Below are 27611 nucleotides of genomic sequence, written 5' to 3' on the forward strand. Positions count from 1 at the left end.
TGAAATAGCTAGAGCTAAGAGCCATAACTACTTGATAGACATAGCTGATCCCTAGGTTACATGGCTTGATCTTTTGTAGAGAAGAAGATATTTGAAACGGTTGAAATGTTCGATGATGGCGATGATGTGAAGTGTACAACATGCAACGTAATATCTTTGAGACAGGTGAAAAGGTTGAAGGTGTTAACGTGTTTATTTGCAGATGTGGAGAGAAGAGTTGAATGAATACGAAGCTGTTGACCAAAGAGATTCTAATATGTATTAGATCAAAGAAAACACAAGTCAGATAATAAATAATTAAGATATATTTTTTCTCTCAGCGTTTCCATCTTATTCATTTTTTCCGTTGACACTAAATTAGAAATTGATATATTTTTTAATATATATTTTTGTCGCCAGAGCTGGTATGGCTGACCGAGTTGTGAGTTGACTACAATGCTTCGTGCTTTCTCTTAATTATAGAATGTTATCAATGTGGAACCGGTTATATTATCTGTATTGTTGTAGTACCCTGAAGTCAAACGATTTTCAATCGACACATCTCTTTTGTTCGTTTCTTTCAGTTTCCTTTTGCGTGTTTTTATAAGGAACCTCTAAAACACACTCCTGGACAAGAACGGAAGTACTGCATTATATCCAGAAAAATAAACCTTGGTGAAATTAAGGAAAGGGGATAAGCAGTGTGTGTGTGTAAAAAAAATAACTTTTCAAAAATTATTTTTATTTTATATTTTGTTTTAAATGTCAGCTAGCAAAATTGGCAGGAAAAGTACAGGAAGAAAATAGTAGCGTATATATATATATATATATATATATATATATATATATATATATATATATATATATATATATATAAGGAGGGGGCGAGTGATAGATAAAGAGATAGAGAACAAGAAGTGGATCGGATAATTTCGAAACTGGCTGAGTCCTCTGGTCCGAAAATCTTCACTTCCTGTTATAGGTAAGGGTTGTCTGATGACTGCAGATGAATTTACTCAACTTTATTCACAAGAATTGCCATGGGTTCCTACAAAATAAAAATATATAAATTCATATTAAACCAGAATATTAAAATAATATGTACATTTGTTTAAACGGCTGAAAATAAACATTTCATCAATGAGATTTAAGTAGAATCAATTGTCGGTGTTTATTAAAAGCAAAATTCCTAAACTGTGTTTTGGGAGTTCTTTGTTATATGATGTTCACGGACATTCCACCCCACCCCCATCATTATGATAAATCTGCACGGGGGAGTAATTTGATGGTGTATAATAAAGTTCGGATCCTTCTGTTTCGTTTGTTTAATTTTAATTCTCTAGCTGGAAGCGCATCTCACTATAAGTCAACTTCCAGCTATCCAAAGTGCTAGATTCTTCCTTAATGTCCTTCATTGGTATGATTAATATTTTAAAGCAAGTTGTGAACTGCACAGAAACCATTCCTGGTGGGTATATGAGGATATATAGATATATATACCAAACACACACACACACACACACACACACACACACATGGCGGTAATTCCTTCTTTTCAGAAGAGCGCTATCCCTTCAATGAACATTGCATGATCATGTGCACGAAGTGGCTTCTAGCTTCCGTTCTGCAAACACTTTTATAGGTGTATCACTTGATCTGCCTGACTAATGGCATCACCGGTTGAATTGTGACTCCATTTATCAAACCCTGTCTGCTCAGACCGCCGGCTGACTTGCAAATTACAAATGTATCGCGGAGAATGTGGCGACAGAACTACCTCGCAAGCTGCTTGATTTCTTCCTAGTTCATGTGACCGCAGGTAGTTGACTAACTCAGCTCTTGACAGACGAAATTACACACACACACATTGCATTTTAATTCCAGCTGGATTTCTGTAAGTACTGCACTTGAGTCCTGCTTGTAAAGTGAACGCTCTGAAGAAAAGCATGCTCCACTTGCTTTTGCTCATAGACACCACATATACTCCCAACAATCTTTCTGTATGATGTACAGTTTTCAATACCTCCCAATGCCTCCCAGTTGTCCACATCTATCTCCAAAGCATTAAGATTGCCTTTTATAACATCGCTTCCTTGATTTATAATGTGGTCTTTCCCCTCGTGTCATTTGTTTAGCCATTCTTCCATCCTCTATTCTGACATGACCATATGTTGTTGTGCATATGTGCATATGTGCACATGTGCATATGTGCACATGTACATATGTGCGGGTATGTATGTATGTATGTATTATGTATGTATTTGTTTATTTATTGCGATATATAAATAAAAACCAGCACAAAATATTTCTGAAAAATATTCCTTTGGTTTTCTGTTGCAAGAAAGATATTTGGCAAAATTCCAATTCTTCCAGTTAATACATTTTGTAGACGTCGCAGATTGCAATATCAGATTCTTATTGCAGAGCCATTGATAATATTTCTTTCCTGACAATACAATACTGTTAAGTAAGCTAGAACAATATACCTGCTCCTCATCTCCAGCAAGCAGCATACATCAAACTGAAATACTTAGCGGCTTCACATATTTAGCTTCCCTTTTATCTTTAATAATAACCAGTCTTTCCGGTACATAGATCCTCATTTCCTGCTTCATAACCGTTCTTTTCTTTTGACCTTTCACCATCAAATCTATTTTTCTTGTATTTTATCCTTCTATTTCAGCCCAATCTGTAAATCTAACATGAAAGATATTCGTTTAGATAAAGGTGTAGATATATCATATACCTTACCCTGCTAGTCTTGTTAGAATAAAACAACTATGAGACAAGACTAGCTATCATCAACGTGTCATACCATCCAATATCATGCAATCTGTCGTTCCACCACATACAGTATACCTTTATATCGTTTCATATACGGTCCCTACATTGTTATATCATATTCCATTGTACTTTGTATTGACCAGACGAGTAAGTCGTCTTAGCAGCCTGTGTGTGTGTGTGTGTGTGTGTGTGTGTGTGTGTGTGTGTGTGTGTGTGTGTTACTGATAAGTTTAGAAAACCAAAGAGGATTCAACATCGTCTCAAGATTCGAAGTCTATTTGCATTAAAGTTGTTTTTCACAATAATCGTGGTTGCCATACATCAGCTGCAGTCCAGCTCACCTGTATTCTTTTCTACTCTAGGCACAAGGCCCGAAATTTTGGAGGAGGGGGCCAGTCGATTAGATCGACCCCAGTACTTAATTTATCAACCCCGAAAGGATGAAGACCTCGACAGAATTTGAACTCAGAACATAAAGACAAACGAAATACCGCTTAGCATTTTGCCCGGCGTGCTAACGTTTCTGCCAGCTCGCCGCCTTTCAACACACCTGTATTTATAATGGCTTTCATTAAAATATGAAATTGAATTCACGCAATCAACCATCTTTTGAATGAGTTCAGTTTAATCTCAGAACAAACTAAATCAGAGCACAGCCACAAACCATTTGATCATTAATCTGTCTATCGCGAGTCTATACGAGCACAGTTGTCAGTGGCTATGCATAACTTGTTCCATACAGCTATGTAGCTCTACTCTATATCTAATACTTTGATAAAAAAAAAATTAACGGTAACAGTAGATGATATGTAAAATACTAGGGTAAATAAAAGAAAAAAATAGTTTTCACCTACGAATATCAGCGTATCAATTCGACATGAGTTGAATAAATAGAACAGACATGCATTAATAACCGAGTAGATTGCACAAGTTTTACATAGGTAGCTTTCTCAGATGGTCTGACTGAAGATATATTAAATTTATTTTTACATCGACTGGTATTCAATGAAAATTATAGCTATATTGATATGAAAATGGCGCCGGTCGACAGCTTACTGAAATAGTTAACTTCTGTTATCTATTGCCGCTTTCAGTACAATTGGCACAAAGATCAACTTTACCATTCCTTCCGGTATCGATAAAAATGTTGTTGCAAGATAGCAGGATAGAATATATATGATACTCAAATAGACAACCTAAGTGTCAGTGAAACACTAGAATAGAGATGAAAAGATAGGATGGATTAGGTTACAGACTACCAACTGTTGCATCATGGGTTGAACTCGACTAACGGTCTCGTTATATTCCTCGTCGAAGGATCTTTATGCTACAAGCGCCTCAGTTACCAAGTTTCAGAAATAATTTTTAGTCTTCTACCTTTCTAAGCCAGTGTATCATTCCCCAGGTAATCATGTGGATACATTATCTATTAGTCAGATATTATCAGCAACTTTATGAATGATACTGAAATGATCAAAAATGTGGGTGGAGCTCACCCCTGTTTCAATGAATGGAAATTCTTATTGTTCGATCAACATTTATTAAGTTATTCCACAGATACTCTCTACGTTAACATCGGATAGATTCAACATGACACAGTATCTGACATGACCAGGTTCTAGTATTACAAATACAATCCATTTAACTTCCTTATCCATAGGTTTCCATAAGCCCAATTTCACTCAAAGCTTGAGTCGACACTAATCTATGATTAAAGACACACACTTAAAGTGAATAGAATACAATGGCACACACATACTCACACATACACACATTGGTTCACGCACATATTAGTTAACGGTGGGGCTAGTTAGTTAACATATCACACTAAAGTTCGTAAGAAAGACCATTTAATCTCAGTGATTTACCCATCACACAGCCTTGTAACACACGTCTGCTACCTCATCTTTGTTTTCGGGTCGCGGTAAAATGCCGTGGTAGCCGTGGAAAACCATCACCAGTCCATTGCTCGTCGCGAAATGTTCGAGAAAGATCGCAGTGCAGGTTCGGTGTCACGTTGCGCCTCTAACACCTTTATTTGTTCAACGGTTTTCACTGTCCCATATTTCAGGAGACGCACCCATACATGAAGAACGCATCCTTCTTGTTTTGTGCTGAACTAATTATGGGTCATTCTCCTTGCAGGAATATCATAACCGATACCCTCTCTGTTTGCCTCTTTTAATTACTTGATTAACACCTCTCCTAATTTATTGTTCTCTATTACTACTTCTTTACAGAGTTTAATTAATTGTTTATTTTTGTTATTTTGCAACATATCTCACGTGTCATTAATAAGCACCTGTCAATTCTCTCTTCACAAATTCACTAATCTGATTCTTGAAACCTATACGTATTGGAAAATACGCATTCGGTTTCCAACACCCGACACCCAGTTTATTTTTCCCAAGTTTACTGTCCAGATCACGAAGTGTTGGTGTGTTTAGTTAAATACTGTGGACAACTTACAGTCCTTAACGGTTAACCTAATGGAAAATGTAAACTCTACGCTCTGATGACCCGCCGAGGTTTCTCCAAGTCACTCAGGAGATACCTATCAGGAACATCCAGGAGATACTTATCAAACAATTGGAAGTTCCAGTTTCTAACATTGGCACAGCTCTACACATTTTGGTTGGAGTGGGAAGAATTTAACTATTCCAGTGTTTTGCAGGTGTTGTAATTTGTTGTTCACACTAAAGCATAAATGGCCAGATAGACCGCATGCTGAAGTGGCAGCCATTTTTGTCAGATGTTTTATCGTTTAAGATTTACAGTTAAGGTTATGCCAAATACATACATATATATACATATGAATGTGAGGAGTGTTGGGTTTATTTGTTTATAGTTTCAGCTTAGAGCTGCGGCCATGCTGATGCACCATATATATATATATAAACACACACACACACACACACACACACACACACACACACACACACACACACACACACACATATATATATATATATATATATATATATATATATATATATGGGAGAATATACAAAAAATAACAACAGACGAGGACAGGTGGTGTAAATAACAAAAGTATATATTAGTATGACGCTCGGGAATACGGAAAGTCTTTGACGTTTCGAGCTACGCTATATATATATATATATATATATATATATATACATACACACACGCGCACACACGCGTACATATGTATAGATAGATAGATAGATAGATAGATAGATAGATAGATAGATAGATAGATAGATAGATAGATAGATAGATAGATAGATAGATAGATAGATAGATAGGTGTAGAAGAAGTACCCACTCTCTTTAACCTTTATATTTGTAAAGATTGTGAGAAAATACGCATTTGCAATTAGTTCTTGACAAGGGACGCCTAACGTACTTCGGCAACTTCATTGAGATTTGTCGCAGGACACACCTTTGGCACCTTGCACATATAAGATATAAATATGGTTATAACGTAAGAAGTAGTTATCGGGAAAAGCCTTTACACAACTTTTTTCTTTTGTTCTCTTTTTCCTTTTATCTGCAATTTGTATTTTGTGCTTCATATAAATATACGTCTCCAGCCTACCTGTGTTTATTTACCTTACTGCATATTAGTTCGAAAGGGATTGTTCTTACAGCCGACTTTCGAGGCAGAGCCGCCTGCCCTGGATGAAGAGGTATGTGTTTAAATTCCCATCCATTTAAGCACTATATTATCTATACTAAGCTTATTTTACTTTCACCTATTCACTGTATATACATGAAAGCGCTTGTACGTTCGTACATGCGTTACGAATGTATGTACGCTTACGTACGTGCGTACGTGCGTATGTATGTATGTATGTATGTATGTATGTATGTATGTATGTATGTATGTATGTACATGAGACTATCAAAAAGCACTCAGTGCTTGGCATATAGAAAGCAAATGAGAGGCAGCAGTGTAACAGCCGTTCTTAGCTGCTGCCATCAGCCAACATAACTTTTCTGCTGTGGAGAATGACTAATGCAAAGGAAGAAAGAACTTGCTTCCTTGGACATATTAGGAACTCAAGCTCCGATAACATCAGCTTTCGTTTGCATACATCACATACCTATTTTTATACACATACATACATACATACATACACACACACACACACACACACACACACATATTGTTCTGTTTTTCTTACGCTTATTGACCTTATAATAGTGTATATATATATATATGTGTGTGTTCGTATGTGTGTATATGTATGCATATATATATATATATGTGTGTGTGTGTGTGTGTGTGTGTGTGTGTGTGTGTGTATTTTCACTCATATATATACGTTTACTTGCATACATACACAAATACGTGTGTGTGTATGTGTGTGTTTATGTATATATGAGCGTATGTATGCATGTGACTGTATTTGTATATGTGTGTGTGTGTGTGTCACAGCTGGAATGTCTTTGCTCCATGCTCTACTGTATAAAGAACTTTAACGCTGGTATAGATTACACACACACTTATACATATAAGAACTCACACACTCACACATACTCACACACACACACATATTCATACACACTCACACAGACACATACACTTACACACATAGACACACGTACTTACACACCGACACACATACACCGACACACACGCACATTCTTTGAACATCTAGCATTGTTACATCACAGTAGAAGATATTTCCACTTTACCTGGAAGTAAAGAGGGAAGCTGGGTAGCGGTGTTTATAATGTTATTGCAAATTGTTGAAACTGTTATATATGTAGAAAGAGGTAACGAAATGGGAGGGTGTTGGATAGAACGCCTATTCGTTTTGTCTGTCTGTTCGAACCCCATTGAGATCGAAACCCATTGAGATCGAAACCCATTGAGATCAACTTTGTCTTACATCTTTTGAAGGTCGAGAAATAAAAGTACCTCTCTGGGGCGGTGGATTGCGGCATGGCTGGAAGTTCGATCTTGATGCTGTGCAGTATCTTGCTACAGTACTGAGACCAAGTCGATGGCCATTCCCGTGGATAAACATCAGTGGAGTGGAAAGAGAAAACATATAAACATGGATAACTGTTATCTTCCTCAAAAATCTTGCCCAGACACGTACAGATGCATGATCAACTTAGACCTACAGATGCCCTTATAAAGTAGTCTGTTGTGCCGAGGGAAGCTTTGTTCAGATTCACCTTAAACACAGACACATCTATCTATCTATCTATCTATCTATCTATCTATCTATCTATCGTAAAAGAGAGAGATTTTGTGGAATATGGCTGTTATTTTTAGCAAGTCAGACGACCGAGTAAAAGTCTCTCTTTTTGGTACTGTTATTTTTACAAACAACAGAAATCAAATCAAAGCTTGTGTATTCTGTCATGCGTGGGTTATGTGCCAAAAGAATAAAACAAATACTGTAAGTGCCGATATTTGGCAACTCCTGATACATGGGTGACCCGTTTGCGAAATTCTTTTCCCATGAGAGTTCCGGACCCCAGTTATGATCTAATTTGCATACAGCCAATCAGAGCTCAACTACCAAACTAATTCATGACCACATAACAAATGATGGGCGATAAGATAAGGTCACTTGGGTAAGAAATGACCATGCTTCTATTCACTTTTAAGAATGCTTGTTGTTCCTGTTCTTGTTTCAACCATGGCTGCCTCTGCATAGCTGTGTTGTTGTTTACTTTGTAAAACAGTAAGAGGAGATGGTTGCTAGCACATCACCCTCTACCCACATTTTCCCTATCCACCTCTTTACCATATGGGGCCCTAACAAAATCCGATAATAGGTATAGATGCAAATCTATCTAATTACTTGTCTCCTTTTAAAATCAGACATAGCTTGGCGATAGGTCGACTTACAACACCGTCCTTCGTCTTAAGTTTACTTGGTAGAATGTGTTTGTTAACATGACAAGGTCACGGTGAGCTCTGATTGGCTGTATGCAAATGAGTTTATTACTGGGGTCCGGAACTCTCGTAGGAAAAAGATTTCGCGACCCGTTTAGCTATTATAGAAATAACGACAACAAAACATACAGAAAACAAGCAGTATAACTTGTGTGTAAATTACATCAGGTGCCACGCAGTGGAACTGAACCCTGAGCCATGTGGTTGGTGAGCAAGCGTTTTAGCACACAGCCACGCCTACACCTATGCACTAGCTACGCCTGTGCCTATACATACATACATACATACATACATACATACATACATACATACATACATGCATACATACATATATATATATATATATATAACGTGAGAGAGTTAGGGGTTGGGGGTTCAACCCACTAAGGGATAGTATCTATCCGGTATACTGCTGGGAGGGTACCCAATTATTGCTACACTAGTGCTATACTAGGTGCAATCAATGGGAGCGGGTAAAAGTGGAGGTTTTACCCAAAATTTGTGTAACAATTAGAAAATGGAGGATAATATGCTGAACCCAACTACTTGCAGACGGTGTATCCCGTTGAATTCATTAATTTAATTCATAGCAAAAGTGACAAAAAGGAAGAAAAGAAAAAGAAAGAAAGAACCAAAGCACAGGTGTCCATGGCAGACTATGTTATTTTGCCAACATGGTTTACATATAGAAGTACAAAGTACATAAGGAATTAGAGGATGAACAGAAGTTTAATCTTACAGCTGTTTCGGCCTAGATTTAGCAAGCCCCATTCTATCCGAATATTCCTTTCCGGAGTGATTATTGGATGACATTTTGAAATGGGGTTACATGCCCGAACCTCTAGGCCTCTTCAGAGATTCACAAAGGGTTACATACAAATGTAGAGCAAGAGGTAAAAACAGAGGTGTGGTAGAGACCAGAAGAAAAACAACAGCAAAAATAAGATAGAAATAAAAAAATAAATAAATAAAATTGAAATCAAAATATAAATAAAAATAAAAATAAAAATACAAATAAGGGTACAGCAGGAAAAAAATAATAATAGTAATAATAAAGAATACATAAATGAAGGTATAGCATGTGGGACATGCAAAAATATAAAAAAGATATATGTCAAAAAGCCCTTAAAAATACAAGGCACCCAAAAAGCCTACAAACATTATAGATAGGTCGCTATAGGCACTCCAATGCACATCTATATGTGTGGGTTCGTGTGCACAGCCTTACTCGGATGTCCCCTTACTCTCATGTGTGCATATACAAGTTTTTATAAGCAAACATTCCACCACATACGTTGTTCGTGGTATCAGCTCTATTAGCCGTATCTAGAAAGCTGTAAGTGTTTTTTAGAAAGGAAGTTTTTGGTTCTTTCTTTCTTTTTCTTTTCTTCCTATATATATATATATATATATATATATATATATATATATATATATATATATATATATATATATATATATATATGAAGAATAAAAGAAATGGAGATATTGAAGTTAAGAGTTTATCAGCAAAAAATCGATCATTATCCCTTACAGCTGTTTCATTTAAGCTCAGTGAAGTTAAATAAATATTAAAATCATATTTCTGAGCATAATCTCTTCAATGGGAGAAAAAAATATACCCTTAGATATTTTGTGTGTTAGTTTTTTTTAATCATCACGGCAGACTAAAAACCTAAGTGTATATTTTTTCTCCCTCTGAAGAAATTATGCTCAAAAATATGATTCTAATATTTATTTAACTTCACTTAATTGAGACAGTTGTAAGGGATAATGATCGATTTTTTGCTGATAATAAACTTTTATTAACTTCAATATCTCCATTTTCTTATTCTTCATTTGCATGATTATAAACCATGGTTTATATATAAACCTATTATTTTATGGACATTAACCTCGCCCAAAAAATATTGGGTATTGAACGAGTATTTACATTATCTACATAATTACATTATTTATATTTGACGGATATTTGTCCTCATCTTGTTTGTTGTTAACACAACGTTTCGGCTGATATACACTCCAGCCTTCATCAGGTGTCTTGGGGAAATTTTGAACCTGGGTTCTCATTCCTAAGGTACTTTCTGATGTTGTTATTATTATTATTATCATTATCATTATTATTATTATTATTAAGGTCACTGCCTGGAATCGAACTCAGAATTTTGGGGTTAAGAGCGCAGGCTACTAACCCCAAGATTCCGAGTTCGATTCCAGGCAGTGACCTTAATAATAATAATAATAATAATAATAATAATAATAATAATAATAATAATAATAATAATAATAACAACAACAACATCAGAAAGTACCTTAGGAATGAGAACCCATGTTCAAAATTTCCCCAAGACACCTGATGAAGGCTGGAGGGTATATCAGCCGAAACGTTGTGTTAACAACAAACAAGATAAGGACAAATATCCGTCAAATATAAACAATGTAAATAATGTACATAATTCCTCATCTCTTAAATATAGAACTGTATTGAACCAGTATTTCCTTGGATGATACCATCCCTTCATGAGGCCAACATAGCCTCTATCTGAATTATATATATATATATATATATATATATATATATATATATATATATATATATATATATATATATATATATAGAGAGAGAGAGAGAGAGAGAGAGAGAGAGAGAGAGACAGACAGACAGACAGACAGACAGACAGACAGACAGACTGACGGACGGACGGACGGACGGACGGACGGACAGACGGACAGACAGACAGACAGACAGACAGACAGACAGACAGACAGACAGATAGATAGATAGATAGATAGATAGATAGATAGATAGATAGATAGATAGATAGATAGATAGATAAATGTTTTCAAGGAGATACCCAAAAGTAACCGGTAACGTTTTCTGTGGGACAAACCCGTCGTAGTTCAGGCTTTCGCCGCTAGGAGCCACTTCACGCGACCCTCAGGCATCAGTCTGCCGACTGGTGGCGTGACGTGAAGTCGTACTTCCACGTAATGCGTCTTTATTTTGCAGTGCTTCTCCTCTGTTCGTCAGTTTTGCGTTGGTTGGAACGAAGGAACAGCGTGCTTCAGTGAAATTCTGTTTTCTGCAGGGGAAAACGGCGGTCGAAAAAGTTGTCATACTTCAAACAACTTACAAGGACGCTGCCATGTGCAAAACTCAAGTTTATGAGTGGTTTCCACACTTCAGGAATGGTCACTTATCACTTGAAGACCAACCTCGTCCAGGATAACTATCGACCTACTGAACGAATGAAAACATCGTGGAACAATTGACGATCTTGTTGATATGATTGGTATATCTTGGAGCTCTTGCCAACGAATTTTGAGCGAGGAATTGCGAATGAAAAGAGTTGCAGCAAAATTTGTGCTTCGCTTGCTCACAGAAGATCAACAGCAGTCACAGCTGAATACGTGTCGTGAACTGAAAGAACGGTTGGAAGTTGATCCGGACCTATTTTCGATGGTCATCACTGGTGACCAAAGCTGGTGCTACGGAATTTGCAGATATGGAAGAGGTGAAGAAAAAAACGATGGAGTTGTTAAAAGGCATCACTTCGGAAGAGTTCCAGCACTGCTTCGAAGAGTGGAAACGCGCCTAACTGATGCATTGGTTCAAATGGAGAATACTTCGAAGGTGATAAAAGTGTAAACATGTAAAACTAAGTGAATAAAGTAATATTTCGAAATTCTGGTTTCTTTTGGATATCCCCTCATATACACTGTTTTAAGCCGCAAAAACAATTCACATATATTTATGAGTCTGTGTTTGTCCCCCCAGCATCGCTTGACAACCGATGCTGGTGTGTTTACGTCCCCGTAACTCAGCGGTTCGGCAAAAGAGACCGATAGAATAAGTACTAGGCTTACAAAGAATAAGTCCTGGGGTTGATTTGCTCGACTAAAGGCGGTGCTCCAGCGTGGCCACAGTCAAATGACTGAAACAAGTAAAAGAGTAAGAGTTTCCCGTAACCGTTCATCAGACTTGTGATAAAAAAAGGGAAATGAAATTTATAAATTGAGAGAATATATAACATTTTGTAGATACCAGTTCAACGAAAAATCTTTTAAATCTTATTGGGTGACTAATTTGAAAAATAACGGTGCATAAATGGCTGCAAGTGGGAGTAGACTGTGGCGGAGAAATAAGTATAAACAACTGCTGAATCGAGAAACTTTGTGTGAAAAAAAAGAGAGAGTGAAAAATAGTGAAAAATAGTGAAAAATACAGAATATAATAGATTATGTCAAGAAATAGATCTTGCAAGTGGTTAAAAAGGATATAAGTAAAAAAGGGTGGTCGGTAAATTGAAATTAAAATCAAGATTAAAGATCAAAACCTATGGTTGAGATTTAAAAGAAAGTAAGCAAGTAAAAATACACTAATAATAAAAGGAAAATAAAAAAGAAGTAAAAAAAGCTGAAGAAGGGAGAGAGAGAGAAGAAAAGTAGAAAAGAAAAGAGAGAAAAGGAAAAGAGGACAGGGGAATGAGTATAAAAGTGATACGGTATAAATTGGGTGTCAACGGAGTGGATTCTGCTAAAGATACCCAAGGACCAGGTAGTGATGTCCACCATTCATTCTTAAAGATTTAACGGAATATGGTTTTAATAATGCCAGGCCTGGATATTTGCAACAATCTAGCCTCTACTAAAGACACCTAGGCACCAAGTGGTGGGGAACCGTTTAAGTCAATCAACCCGGATATCAGAATGCAAAGAGACGAAACAAATACCACGAGGTATGTTATGTTGTCTGATGCTCCACTGATCTCAGCAATCCGCCGCCATGGATTGGTAGTTACGGTTTGATTTGTGGGAGATTGAGGGATCCTCGTTGACATGAGTTGAACGTGGTTGTTAACCAAATGAAAGAGCGTCGGAAATATTTGAGTCAGAGTTGGCACTTGATTAAATCAGCACCATTTTATCTTTCAATATTAATTAAAATTTAAGAAAAAGTAAAACAAGAAAATTAAAGTAAAGGTAACCAGGAGGAAGACAAAAAATGAAAATATAAAAGATTAATGAAAAAATAAACACAAGTAACATTATCACATCAACATTATTAATGATTTAATTAATGAATTTGACGCTACGATATTATCAAGATGATAACAGTTTTATTAATTCTGCTAATTCTGATAAATTACTGATTCATTATTAATTTGAAACTGCATCAGGGTTAAGTAATTATGATGATGATGGTGATGCTGTAAGGGAAGTAATCATGATGATGATGATGATGATGATGATGAGGAGGAGGAGGAGGAGGAGGAGGAGGAGGATGAGGATGAGGATGATAGAAATAGTGACTGTGATAGTGATGCTGATTGTCAGTCATTATTATATTGATGAGAAGGTGTTAAAAGTGAATAAAGAGATTGGATAGGAGATAAAGAGACAGTGTAAACGGAACAGATGAAGTGTAAATAGTGTATAACCAGACTGTGTAAATAGTAGAAAAATACCCTTGAAGAAACGTTGAAACTGAAGGACAAAAAGCATTTGCTTTAATCTCAGTGCGATCACTTTTCTTTTTTTATTTTTTAGACATTGTGTTGTCACACCATGATATCACCTGACCGGCTGAAAACAGGAAAAGACTAAATGATCATACTATCTGTGTGTGTGTGCGTTTGTGTGTGTGTGTGTGTGTGTGTGTGTGTGTGTGTGTGTGTGTGTGTGTGTGTGTGTGTGTGTGTGTGTGTGTGTGTGTTGCGTGTGTGCGTGCGTGCGTGCGTGCGTGCGTGTATGCGTGCGTGCAGGGATGGGGCGATAAATGATAACCGAACTTTTCATAAAGCTTTATTGAGATAGTTACATGATCATGTTGCTACCTAGCCTCAGATCAGTCCAAATCCGGAAGACATATGAACACAGATGTGTCATACATTGAACAGCATTAGCCAGCATGTTCTTCATTTTTAAAGACGGTAGGAAACAATTTGAAGTAGTTGTGGTTTGTATTTCTCGCAGTTCGGGTGACTATATTGAAGTCATTTCATCGAGTAAATTATTTGACTATGGTCCCTAAACATGTGTCATGACCTTGCTGAGGAGTTCAGCGGTGGTCAACCCAGTGTGGTTATGTAGGTTAAATTGAATCAACCTTGCAGGGCTGTGTGGTGAACAAGTTCACTTCACGATTTCATGTTTTCGAGTTTGATCCAACGTTGCGGCCCTTGAGCAAGTTTCATCTACCGTTGTCTCAAGCTGACCAAATTCTTGTGAGCGAAATTTGGTGGGTAGACAGAAATTGTATAGAAAGATATCAAAAGAACCTTTCTTCTTTTGGAGCAGATCACTGAGTCGGTCTCCCGGTTTATCACCTATCTCCCAACTTCTTTTAGCAGAGTTCACTCGGTAACAAACATTCAGAATTTGTTTCTAGTTTAAAGAATACTTCCTTCTTGCCACAAGTAACAAAAACTTAGAAGAAATGGTTATAAGCTTTATTCGTGCTTCTCTGAATACAACAACAACGACGACGACGATAATTTTGATGATAATAATTGTCTGCAAGTATGAATGCTCCAAAAAATGCACTTAATATCAGACGAAGCAAAAGGGTATGTACAAGAATTGAGGATTAACGAAACTGAAGCACGACTAAACGAAACAGATGAATCCGATGTGATGGCTAAACAGATTAAAACACAGGTCAAATCAAGTGGAATCTCAATTCTGCGAGGTACATGGAAAAGTAAAATATAATGTGACAAATATCCAAAAAGGTCCAGCGATCCAGATGTAGCTATAAATATAACCCATCAATGGATGGGTGTATCTGGATGTAAATCAGAAACAGAAAGCTTCATTATAGCAACGCAAGATCAATGTCTTCCCACCAGAAGCTACTAAGTAAGCATTCTTAAAACGGTGCAGACTTTGCCTGCCACTTCTATTGAGGAGACAGTTCACCATCTCTTTTCTGATTGCCCTACGCTAGCCTCAATTGAATGCATTATTCACCATGCTGGACTCGGTCAATATATGCTCTGGCTCATATACCGTAAATCTGAACTCCCATATGAGAAGAACTGGTACGAATAAATGTCTGCCAAAATAGTAGAAAATAAAGATATCAGCGTTCTTTGCGACTTTAGTATCCAAACTGATCATGCTATACAGGCTAATAGACCAGATATTGTGGTAAAAAATTCAAGTCTGCTCATAGATATGGCAATCTCAGCAGACGGCAACACTTCTTTAAAAAGTATTTGTAAAATTAAGCAACTCAAAAATGTAGCATCTAAGAATAACAACTGTACCTGTAAACGTCGGAACTTTGGGGGCAATACCAAAAGGCGTTCTTAAACACTATGGCCAAGTATCAGGGAACCCCAAGGTATCGGAACTACAAAAAAAATTGCACTCATGGATACTGTCCACATCTTTAAAAAAACATTGTCAACTTTAAAACATTTGATTCTCTTAAAACTCGAGTAAAACTGAAATATTACTGAAATATTGCAAATTTAACAGAATCTTAGTTCTCAGCGTCTGACTTCTCTCATATACTATAATGACACCCATAATAAAACGTCCAACTTACTGTTACTTGTTGATACAAATATCTAGAAGTGCTGCAAGACGATAAGATAGTAGGAGAAATGAGAGAGAAGGTCACTAAAGAGTACAAGAGAAGAATTAGGAAGATACTCGAAACAAAGTTAAATGGAAGGAACATCATTAAAACCATAAATACATAGGTTACGCCCGTATTGACACACTCTGCCCCCTTTCTGAAATGGATAAAGGGTGAGCTACAGAACTTGGATAGAACTAAAAAGCTGTCACAATGCACAACGCACTCCACCCTAAAAGCAATATTGATCGACCATGAAAGGAAGGTGCCAGAGGATTACTAAATGCAGAGGACAGTGTTAATACCGCGATACTGGATCTGAAAAATTATGTTGTGCAAAGTAAAGAAAAAATGCTTTCAGTAGCCAGAGATACCCCCAAAAAATGACTGAAACAGTAGGAGAATTCAAAGAGAAAAGGAAGTCCAACAGAACAAACATATGGAAAGAAATGGAACTACATGGCCAATTCATACAACAAACCGAGAATATCGGAAGAGCGCTGGCTCTAACTGACGGACGGAACTTGAAACGAGAAACAAAAACACTAATTAAAGCCGCTCAGGAACAAACCCTTAGAACAAATCTGATAAAAATAAAGATCGAAAAAAAAAAAACTCAGACCAAATGTGGAATCTGCAGGAAAGGATGCAAAATTATCAATCACCTTTTGAATGAGTGCAGTATACTAGCACTAAAGGAGTATAAGCGCAGATATGAATTGTATGCAACAGAGTGCATTGGGATGTTAGCTGAGTGTGTGGTTTCAAAACAACAGAAAAGTGGTATGTACACAAACCAGTCAGTGGCTGTGATAGAAAATGAGAATTATATGACCTTGTGGGATTTCCCCATAAAGACTGACCATTCTATTGAAGCAAGAAGACCAGATATGATTATAGAAACAAAATAAACAGTGTAAGGTCATAAATAACAGAGTCGCTATCAAAGAAATTGAAAAATCTTAAAATATCAGGATCTAACTAGAGCACTAAGAAGACTGAAAGATCAAGGCAACAATTATTTCTGCAGTAATTGGTGCACTTGGCACAGTACCCGGAATTGAAACTTGCAATGTCGACGTGCAGAAATAGCACCATCTTGTTTTCTGCAAGAACCCTGAGGAAGACTCTTGAGATTTGAGGCGACTTGGTGTCACCAAGCATCAAAATAAAGTACCTGCTAACTAAATTAACATGCGCTAACGTAGTAGTAGTAGTAGTAGTAGTAGTAGTAGTAGTAGTAGTAGTAGTAGATTCTTAGTTTCGAGTTCAGTGAGTGATTTTACTTGACATAAAAGTGAGCCATAAATCATGATTAAACATCAATACAATAATGAACGCTGTCTTGCACATACTTTTGCTGGCGAATATGACCTAGGAGCTTGTAGCAACCTTTCGTCAATTGTTTTAGGTGCTTTAACCCTCTCACTCTTGACTCAAAGAAACCACAAAAATGTGACAGCTTGAGAGAGATGATTTTCATGAACAATAGGCTGATTGCCATCTACATCTGAGTAAATTGGAGCAACAGGAAATAATGCACCTTATTCTTGTTGCTCAAGGACACGACACGCCCCACCCGGTCTAGAATTCTAACTCTCGACTATATGGTTATGAGCCTAACGTTATAACCATTAGCCAATAGTTCTTCAGTTAGATTTTAGAATAAGGAAGTAATTAAACATTTTCGCCAATCAGATGACTAAAACGAATTTTTACTCATATAATAAGTGGCGCGCACACACACACACACACATATATAGATGGACTACGCCATACTGAGACACCATCTTGAAGGGGTTTAGTCGAACAAATCGATACCAGCGCATATCGGATTTTTGTCGAACCGTTAAGTCACAAACAAGCACATAGACATTCATATACGACGGGCTTCTTTTCTGTTTCCGTCTTCCAAATCCGCTCACAAGACTTTGATTAACCTGTGACTATAGTAGAAGACACTTTTTCCACAAGATGTCACACAATGGAACTGAACCAGAAACCTTGCATTTGGGAAGCAAACATCATACCATACAGCCATGGCTGTACGCATGCGCGCACGCACACACGCACAAACAGACAGACGGATAGATAGATAGATAGATAGATAGATAGATAGATAGATAGATAGATAGATAGATAGAGCGGTCAAAGAGAAATAAAATGAATAGCTACATAGATCACAAATCTGGGATCCATCTGTCGGGAACACTCCATGTCGGGAACGTCTTAACATATATGCAGATTTCAGATTTCGAATATTATCACATTCCCATCTTTTACATAAACCCTCGGTGGTGAATAAAGAAAAGATTATTATTATTATTATTATTATTGTTGTTGTTGTTTTTGTTGTTGTTGTTGTTGTTGTTGTTGTTATTATTATTATTATTATTAGTAGTAGTAGTAGTAGTAGTAGTAGTAGTAGTAGTAGTAAGGCGAGCTGGCAGAACTGTTAGCACACTGGGCGAAATGCTTAGCGGTATTTCGCCCGTCGCTACGTACTGAGTTCAAATTCCGCCGAGGTCGACTTTGCCTTTCATCCTTTCGGGTTCGATAAAATAAGTACCAGTTGAGTACTGGAGTCGATGTAATCGACTGGGCCCCTCCCCCAAAACTGCCGTCCTTGTAGCAAAATTTGAAACCATTATTATTATTATTATCATTTTTTAAAAGGCAAGCTGGCAGAATCGTTAACATTTCGTCCGTCTTTACGTTCTAAGTTCAAATTCCACCGAGTCGACTTTGCCTTTCACCCTTTCAGGGTCGATAAATTAAGTACCAGGGAAATACTGGAGTCAATGTAATCGACTAGTCTCCTCCCACCAAATTTCGGTCCTTGTGCCTTTGGTAGAAAGGATTATTATTATTATTACCTTTGCACAGCTTCTGACGCTAGAGATGTACTACGGTGTCAGCTGTTCACTACCAGTGAACTAAAGTAACACCCCTTATTTTTCGAGCATCTTCCTATTATTATTATTATTATTATTATTGTTGTTATTATTATTGTTATTATTATTATTATTATTATTATTATTATTATTATTATTATTATTATTATTATTATTATTATTATTGTTGTTGTTGTTGTTGTTGTTGTTGTTGTTGTTGTTGTTGTTATTATTATTATTATTATTATCATCATCATTATTATTTCACTGTGATCCATTCACGATCACTTTTTTTTTTAGTGTCATATACTATGTATACTTCCCTTCTTCTAATGTATACCGTGTATACTTTTTATTTTATCAGTCCCAACACTTTGTGTCTGTCTTTGTATTGGCCCCCTCAAGGGCGGATGGAAGGGAAGAGAGAGGATGCCTTCCTAAGGTGCCGTTGGTGTTAAGGGGTCATTTTAGTCACCTTATGGTGGAACCCCACCCCTACTCAGAGGGGAAGCATATTGTTGATTTAATCTCTTTGTTAATCGTTGTATTTGTTTGCTGTTTACACGTTTAATCTCACTGTCCCTCGTCTGTGCATCGTTCTCTATATCTTATGTTCAGCCCTGGTGGCCAATAAAGAAAGTATTATTATTGTTGTTGTTGTTATTATTATTATTATTATTATTATTATTATTATTATTATTATTATTATTATTATTATTATTATTATTATTATTATTATTATTATTATTATTATTATTAATGAGCGAGAGAGCAGTGCATGCCATCAAAATGACACTGGGATAAAATATACGAAGCCCAGTGTATACCCATCATAACTACCCGTCTGATAAGGGTACACCAGGCATATGCATCACAACCATATGTGCGCGACATAGTGATCTCATAGCAAGATAAACAGCGCGTGACCTTGCAGGTGGGGCCCAGTTGGAATTTTCTTCAGGTCGAGTAGCCCATCCTGCTCAAAAGATCCCTGAATAAGAGTTGTTTAAGGATGTTGAACAAAATACCCATGCTTCCAAAGGTGAATTATTCAAACCCCAAAGTATTCCTCTCAACACATGGGTATGATGCTCCCCAACTAGTTCTGCTCGTGATCAGAGATGCACATATCATCAGCCACTAAGGGACACGCTCAGCTGGTTAAGGTCAAGCAACTGACAAGTAAATCTGTTGTATTGAGCAGAATATTTGCTGTAGCCCATCTTTTATACCAAGACAAAACAATGCACATGATAATACTTCCAGTCAGAAGTTAAGATCAGAAGCCATGAGAGCCACTGCCTGGTACTGCATCAGGGCTTATTATTATTATTATTATTATTATTATTATTATTATTATTATTATTATTATTATTTCCAAAATATAAGATAAACAGTTCTGCGAAGCTGTAGAAGGTTAATTTGGAAAGATTACAATCCAAAACTAAACCGGAAATAAATAAATAAATAAATAAATAAATAGATAATATGCATAGAGTGATAAACTCATACACATAGATTCACATATACACGTTGATATACGCACAACCACACAACACTGGAAATAGATTACAGAACTCCTCTCATATTTTTTAAAACAGATCACATATCATGACGACTAATTAGGGTAATGTCATACTGACACACACACACACATGCTTAGAACACACACACTTGGTTAGATATACCGCAATCAAATACACACACGCGCGCGCACACACACACACACACACACACAAAACATCCACCAGTGACAGAGACCCTAAAATTAAAAAAAAAGGATCCTCTCCTGCAGTGAACTAAGTCAATTCTGTGGGTCAATGTAATCGATCCTACTCCTGCCTTACAAGGTGGAGCCGTATACCTGCTCCTTCTGAGTTCAAATACCGCCGAGGTCTACTTTGCATTTCATCCTTTCGAGGCGATTGTATCGAATGATTCCCTCCCGCTCAAAACACTTGCCTAAATTAGAAATGATTGTTATTTTAGATGGCGATGTTGGGCCAGACAGAAAGATGGACGGTCGCCGGCAGTCAAAACATCAATGGCATCTGAAACCATACCACTTAAAAATCATACCACTTTTACCTATGGTTCAGACATTGTTGGGAAAGGTATGTAGGCCACAACATCAACATTTCTCTTCAATACTATTATTTTTACTCTAAAAATATTCTAAAAATGTATTTTTGTTTATTTTGTTTTTTTGTTCCTGCTGAGAATCACAGATGGAAGAAGAATAACGGAGTCTCAGTCAGAGAATATGGTAGCAGTAGCAGCAACATAACCATTTAAGTTTAGTAACTTCTCACATCCTTCTCTACTACTACTACTACTAAATAATTTTGTCTAATGTTTCTCTCTCTAATCCAACCCTCTCCCCCACCTCCACTTCTCTCTCTCCCCCACCTCCACTTCTCTCTCTCTCTCTCTCTCTCTCTCTCTCTCTCTCTCTCGCTCGCTTCTCTCAACGTGTAATCACTCTCACACAGCCATCAGAGACATGCTATCTTCTAAACCACGCATTGCTACATGTAGTTTCCTTAAATGTGCACACTCCTGCCACTCACACATATGCATGCACGCACGCACGCACGCACACACACACACACACACACACACACACACACACACACTCGCACTCATGCACAGACACACACACTCTCTCTCACTTTATCTCACGCACACACTACCACGCACACGCACACATACACACACATATGCACGCAAACACAATCCACACATACATACACATCCGCACACCGGCTTTCAATAGATATACACATTTTTTCTACCCTAGGGGGTCCTTTGCAGTAGGGATACCCGACTATTACTGCGCACCAAACCCTGAGGAAACGTTTGATAAAGTTTCACAGCCCAACAAAAGTAATATCACATTTAAAAATAAAAAGTTAATTTAAAATCTCCTGCACACACACACACACACACACACACACACACACACACACACACAAACTTATAGACATACATGCAGAATATTGAAATGACAAAGTTTTCGAAGAACTTTAAAAAACAAAATTGGTTTCGCGAGTTAATATTCCTTTGTACCAGAATTTGAAACCAATATTTCTTTGTATTTGGTTTTGAAGATTTTTTATGTGAAAATCATGTGTTGAAACAGATGTTTTATCTTGGATAGGTCATTTTACCCAGAAATATACACGTGCAGGTTCTACTATACTTTATAACTTTATTAACTTCATTATGAAAAGCGATTTTAATAAAGAGTATGGGTATCCAGGCTGGAAGCCCCAGCTCTACATGGTCATCCTAGCTTTAGAAAAAGCAGTCAACTCTCCCTCAAATCATGAACCTTAACTTCTTAGAATAAGGACCTATTGGATAATGTGTAGTTGAGATGGTCACGACTGGATTGCCTTTGACTGTATAACTGCACAATCAAGGCTGACCTGGAGCTAAAAAGCAGTATCACATCACCACCACAATCATCATCACCAACATCATCATCACCAGCATCATCACCATCATCACCATCATCATTATCATCGTCATCATTATTTGGTGACCCCCCCTCTAAACAGACCTTACAACGCCCCCACCTCTCAGAACTAACGAACTCAAATCTCTTGACAATGTCATCAGAAGACTTTACAAGTTCTGCCACCAGGAGACCGAGATCTTCTAAGGATACTAACTCACCTTTTACTTTAGTGGCCAGTGATATGAGTCCTGTTACGTGAATGTTAAAGTCCTATAAATTTATTTTGATGTTCAATTTGTGTTCCACGCAATATTTTGTATCCTACGTAAAAGTGAAGTGTAACAGTGTAATAGGCTTTACATTTTATAGGAAGTGTCCATATCCCTAAGTTATACAAGGGAGAACCATTTATTGATTCTTGAAGACCGATATAAATCAGATATCTTAATAGTGACCAATGTGACGCCAGCTGACCGTATAATTGCCTCCCATTGTGACTGAGAAAATCCTTTTTTCAGCTTAACCAAGTAATTTTTAAAATATTTTCAAACAGTTTAGAATGTAATATTATAACTGCTTCCGTATATTCTTTCCAGGACAAAAACAAGTGTCTTTTTCATTTTTTTTTTTTTCATTTAGGGAGAGTCCGCCACCATCGCTACCACTACCAACAACAACAACAACAACAACAACCACCACTCTGAGATCGCCACAGCCACTGGCACCTCGCACAATAACAGCAACAACCACTACAAACACCACATACATCAACCACCATCTCCACAATACCGTGCCGTTTGTTTTTAGAGCTATTGCAAGATTTGATAAAACAAAATGGTCACGGGTGGATTGCCTTTGAACATTAGTTTATTCTGGCAGCAAAGATAAGATGATTCTATACACAGAGTAATATAAACATACACACACATGCACAAAGGTGTATGTGTGTGTGTGCGTGTGTGTGTGTGTGTGTGTGTGTATGAACGTAGTTATACATACATACATACATACATACATACATACATACATACATACACGTTTGTACCATTAGTGCACACGGTTATGTTAATAAATGTCATAAGTGACAATCAAGAAAAGCGAGGGTTGCTCAGGCGAAGCCGGAGTCTGTCTGATACACACACTTTACAAATACATTCTGTAAAGGGGACAGCGAAACTACGTAAGACTTTTCTAAAGTTCAAAACATCTAACATTTACCACTGTTATGCAAATTCCAGCGACAGAACTTTACTTCTTTATTAGAAATCAATCTATTCGTTGTCGGCAGAATTCAAAGAAGACATACAGACATATATACATACATGCATACGTACGTGTGTATATATATGTGCATATATCCATAAAAACATACGTATACACATATGCTTTCACATACATACATATGTGTATGTATATATATATATATATATATATTGTTCTATAGAACAAAAAAAGAAAGAGACGCATCGTTGTTGTGGTCTGCTGTCTAGTGAATGTGAATGTCAAGTCCAAAGTTATGGTAAGCGAAGGAGAAACTAACAGATATTGTAACCAGGTTATAAATATTCATTAGTAGCTATTATTGATCATCCACTGGGCCACGTTACGACGGATTTGCATAAACACCTGGAAATGCCGGTGTTTCTCCAAGGTAGAACAAAGCAACTGAAGTGCACCTTAAAAAATCCAGCCGGTTAGTTTTACTGTGAAGACATCCGAAGGATTCCGGCGCACGTACACACGCACACACCCACGCACACACACGCACGCACGCACGCACGCACGCACACACACGCACGCATACACACGCACGCACACACGCGCGCGCACTAATAACTCATCGATCCACAAATCCCTGGAACAATGACTGGCTTGAATCCCAAAGAAAATCTCTACTGAAGATGCTATTTCAGGTGGCAAAAAACCATTGGGGAATATATCGCGAAATATTCACCGAAATATTCGCATCTTTGCAACCTCATTTCTATTTTCATTGAAAGCATCAAAGATTTGAGGTTTTTGGAAGAGGGGTAGCTAGTATATTGTGACAGTTATTAACGGAATGTGTTCCCAGTTACTGCTCTTCCATGTTACTAACAGATTTACACGGAATAGCAGGGCTGCGCTTTAATAAGATACAGTCTACAGTTACGACAGTGCAAACAGGACAGTATAATCATAGGAAAATTATAGAACATTATGTACCCAGTATCATATGAACAGGATCATACAGACAGTATATATATATATATATATATATATATATATATATATATATATATATATATATATATATATATATATATATATGTATGTATGTATGTATGTATGTATAAGGGAGATAGTATATTTTATATACACAGTTTATATCCTGTAGACACTATATATTATATAGACAGTACCTACTTGATAGACAGTAAATAACATTGGACAGTATATATCATATCAACTGTACATTTTAAATAGACCAGTATTAGTGTACAGTGTGCGCGCGTGCGTGTATGTATGTGTGTGTGTGTGTATGCGTGTATGTACGTAAGTATGTATACACACACACACACACACATATGATATAGACACTATATAAATCAGTGTCAGGCAATATGCGGTAGTTTGTATCTGTCAGTAAAAATTATTTTTTTCTGCCCTAAACATCTCCATATATGTAAGTATTGTTGTGATTGCTGTTGAAGAAGTTGTAGAGGGGAAAAAAACCATTATACTCACGGATATCAAAGCATCTTCTTAACGTTGAACATTTCGAAGGTTTTAAGTATATATTCACTTTTTGGTCTTGTCAGAAATGTAGTCATTGTTGCGATCGATGTTGTTGCTGATGTTGGTGTTGTTGATGTTGTTGTTGTTGTTGTTGTTGTTGCTCGTGTCTTAATTGTAATAGCGTAATCACAATGGCAATGTCTTAAGCGTGTCAACAAGATTGGGCAGTCATTAGACAAGAGAAGGAAAAGGTGAAAAGATTGGAGTGGTGTGGAGAAAGGAGAAATCAGAAAATTCATACAGCAGAAGAAGAAGGAGAGAAATAAAGATAAACTTCTTAAACTGACAGTTCGGCGTACGCAGTTTCCAAATCGTCACACAAAACTTGGTATTTGTCTTTTTCGGCCTGTACTTCCGTCTCCAACCTATCGATTTCTCCTTCCAGTCGGGTCACGTTCGCTTCGGCTGTGGACGCTCGCAACTCGGCTTCACTCAATTTCTCCTGGTTGGTCTCTTCTTTTACACTCTTCAATTCAAGCATCTCTTCACTACGAGTCAAGTCCATTTCTTGCATTTGGATACGACGATGGAGAGCCTGGATCTCAGCTTCAAGTTCGGACACTTTCTGTTCAGAGCCATCCAAGCGGTCAGCGGTGTTTTCGAGTTTAGAAGTCACATCATCGAGATCTTTCTCTACGTTAGTGTGTGCTTTCTGAAGCCATGTAAGTTCTTCTTCCGTTTTTTCCTTAGCAGCATAACAATCCTTTACCTTCTCCAATTCATTCTGAGCATTGTCCAAGTCCTGTTCTAAGATGGCATATTTCTTCTGCTGCCAGACCAACTCGTCATCCAGCTTGTTCTTCGCTTTCTCTATATCCTGTATTCTTTCCAACTCTCGAGTTACATTGTCTAGTTCATTTTCTAAACTACTATATTTTTTCTGCCATGCTGTCAAATCTTGTTCCAACAAGAATTTTGCTTGCTCCGCTTCTTTAAGCTTCTTTTCAAATTCGTCTGCTTTTTCCTTGGCCGTTTCCGCCTCAAGGCGAAGGGATTTCATTTTCTGCTTGCAAACATCCATGGTTGATCTGAAACAGTTACGATTTGCAACAAAACTTTTTTATTCTGAACTAATCGATGGAATATATACAGAACTGCGAGATTCCTTCTACTTTGCTTGAGGAATATTTCGTTTGGGGGGTAGTTACTTCAGTTGGTTTAGGTGTTTTTCTTCCCCTAAATATTTTTGTTTCTCGACTCAAGCACTTCCTGACTTCACTGCCCGCTGCTAGCTGTAGACAGGCACACACGCACACACAACTAACCCAAACGGAGATAAGGTGGAATGAGATACAGAAAGTCAAAGAAACTACCTTGTCTGGTTGGCTGGTTAGTTGGCAGGCAGGCGCGTTGGCAGGCAGGCGGTTTGGCTGGCTGGCTGGTTGGTAGGTTGGTGTAGAGGGGGGACCGGCTCAGTATGCCTGAGATTGTCGATGATGCTGGGAGGAGAAACAGGTAGAGAGAGGAAGAGAAAACGAATTAACACACACGCGCATGTTTATTAATGGGAAACAGTTGAAGGGAGATAACTTACTGAGCCATATTATTACTAAGATAAAAACCATATAGGAATCTATAGGAAGAGAGCAGTAGAGAGAGAGAGAGAGAGAGAGAGAGAGAGAGAGAGAGAGAGAGAGAGAGAGAGAGAGAGAGAGAGAGAAACTAAATGAACTGAAAGAGGAGGAGGAACACTGACTGAAATGAAAGAGAGGAAGACAAAGACTAAATGAACGGGGAGAAAAAGGAAGACGAAAGACTAAATGAGATGAGAGGGTAGGGTAGAAAGACTAAAAGAAAGAGAGGGGAAAGGCGGCCAACCTACCAAACTTTATTCTTCTTTCGACAATATTTTAACTACTTTACGTGTATCTGCTTTTAGTAGAGATATCACATTAACATTGTTGATATTAGCTATTGCATTAAAACTAATACTTATAATTATATTACAGAGAGAGAGAGAGAGAGGGAGAATCGACCTTGTGACTCGAGATCGCTTCTCACTTGCGGTCACTAAACACCACTTATGACTTCTGGAAAAGCGTTAATAGCGAAACATTATCCAATTCATTCCCTCCACACATCACCACCTCCATCACCACCACCGCTACATCTAAGGACTCCTCTCTTGCTTAGACCACAAAATGATATTAGCCCAAAAGATAATTAAAATGGTAAAATACATTAGCGAAGAGATGGGTACATCCATACACATGTAATACACTCGCAGGCGCGCGCGCGCGCA

General features: G+C 37.4%; 1 protein-coding gene across 1 annotated transcript; it reads right to left on the reverse strand.

Moving 5' to 3' along the window:
* Positions 1 to 289: 289 nt before the first annotated feature.
* On the reverse strand, positions 290 to 27410 carry LOC106878672 (uncharacterized). Its single transcript, XM_014927955.3, has 2 exons — positions 25319 to 27410; positions 290 to 1027 (listed from the first exon to the last, which is right to left on the reverse strand). The coding sequence occupies exon 1, from the start codon at positions 26388 to 26390 to the stop codon at positions 25647 to 25649; it is 744 nt and encodes a 247-aa protein (XP_014783441.1). The 5' UTR covers positions 26391 to 27410; the 3' UTR covers positions 290 to 1027; positions 25319 to 25646.
* Between the last annotated feature and the right edge of the window lie 201 nt (positions 27411 to 27611).

The sequence above is a fragment of the Octopus bimaculoides genome, chromosome 5 (genome assembly GCF_046866305.1).
Source record: "Octopus bimaculoides isolate indiv1 chromosome 5, ASM4686630v1, whole genome shotgun sequence".
NCBI classification, from domain to species: Eukaryota; Metazoa; Mollusca; class Cephalopoda; order Octopoda; family Octopodidae; genus Octopus; species Octopus bimaculoides.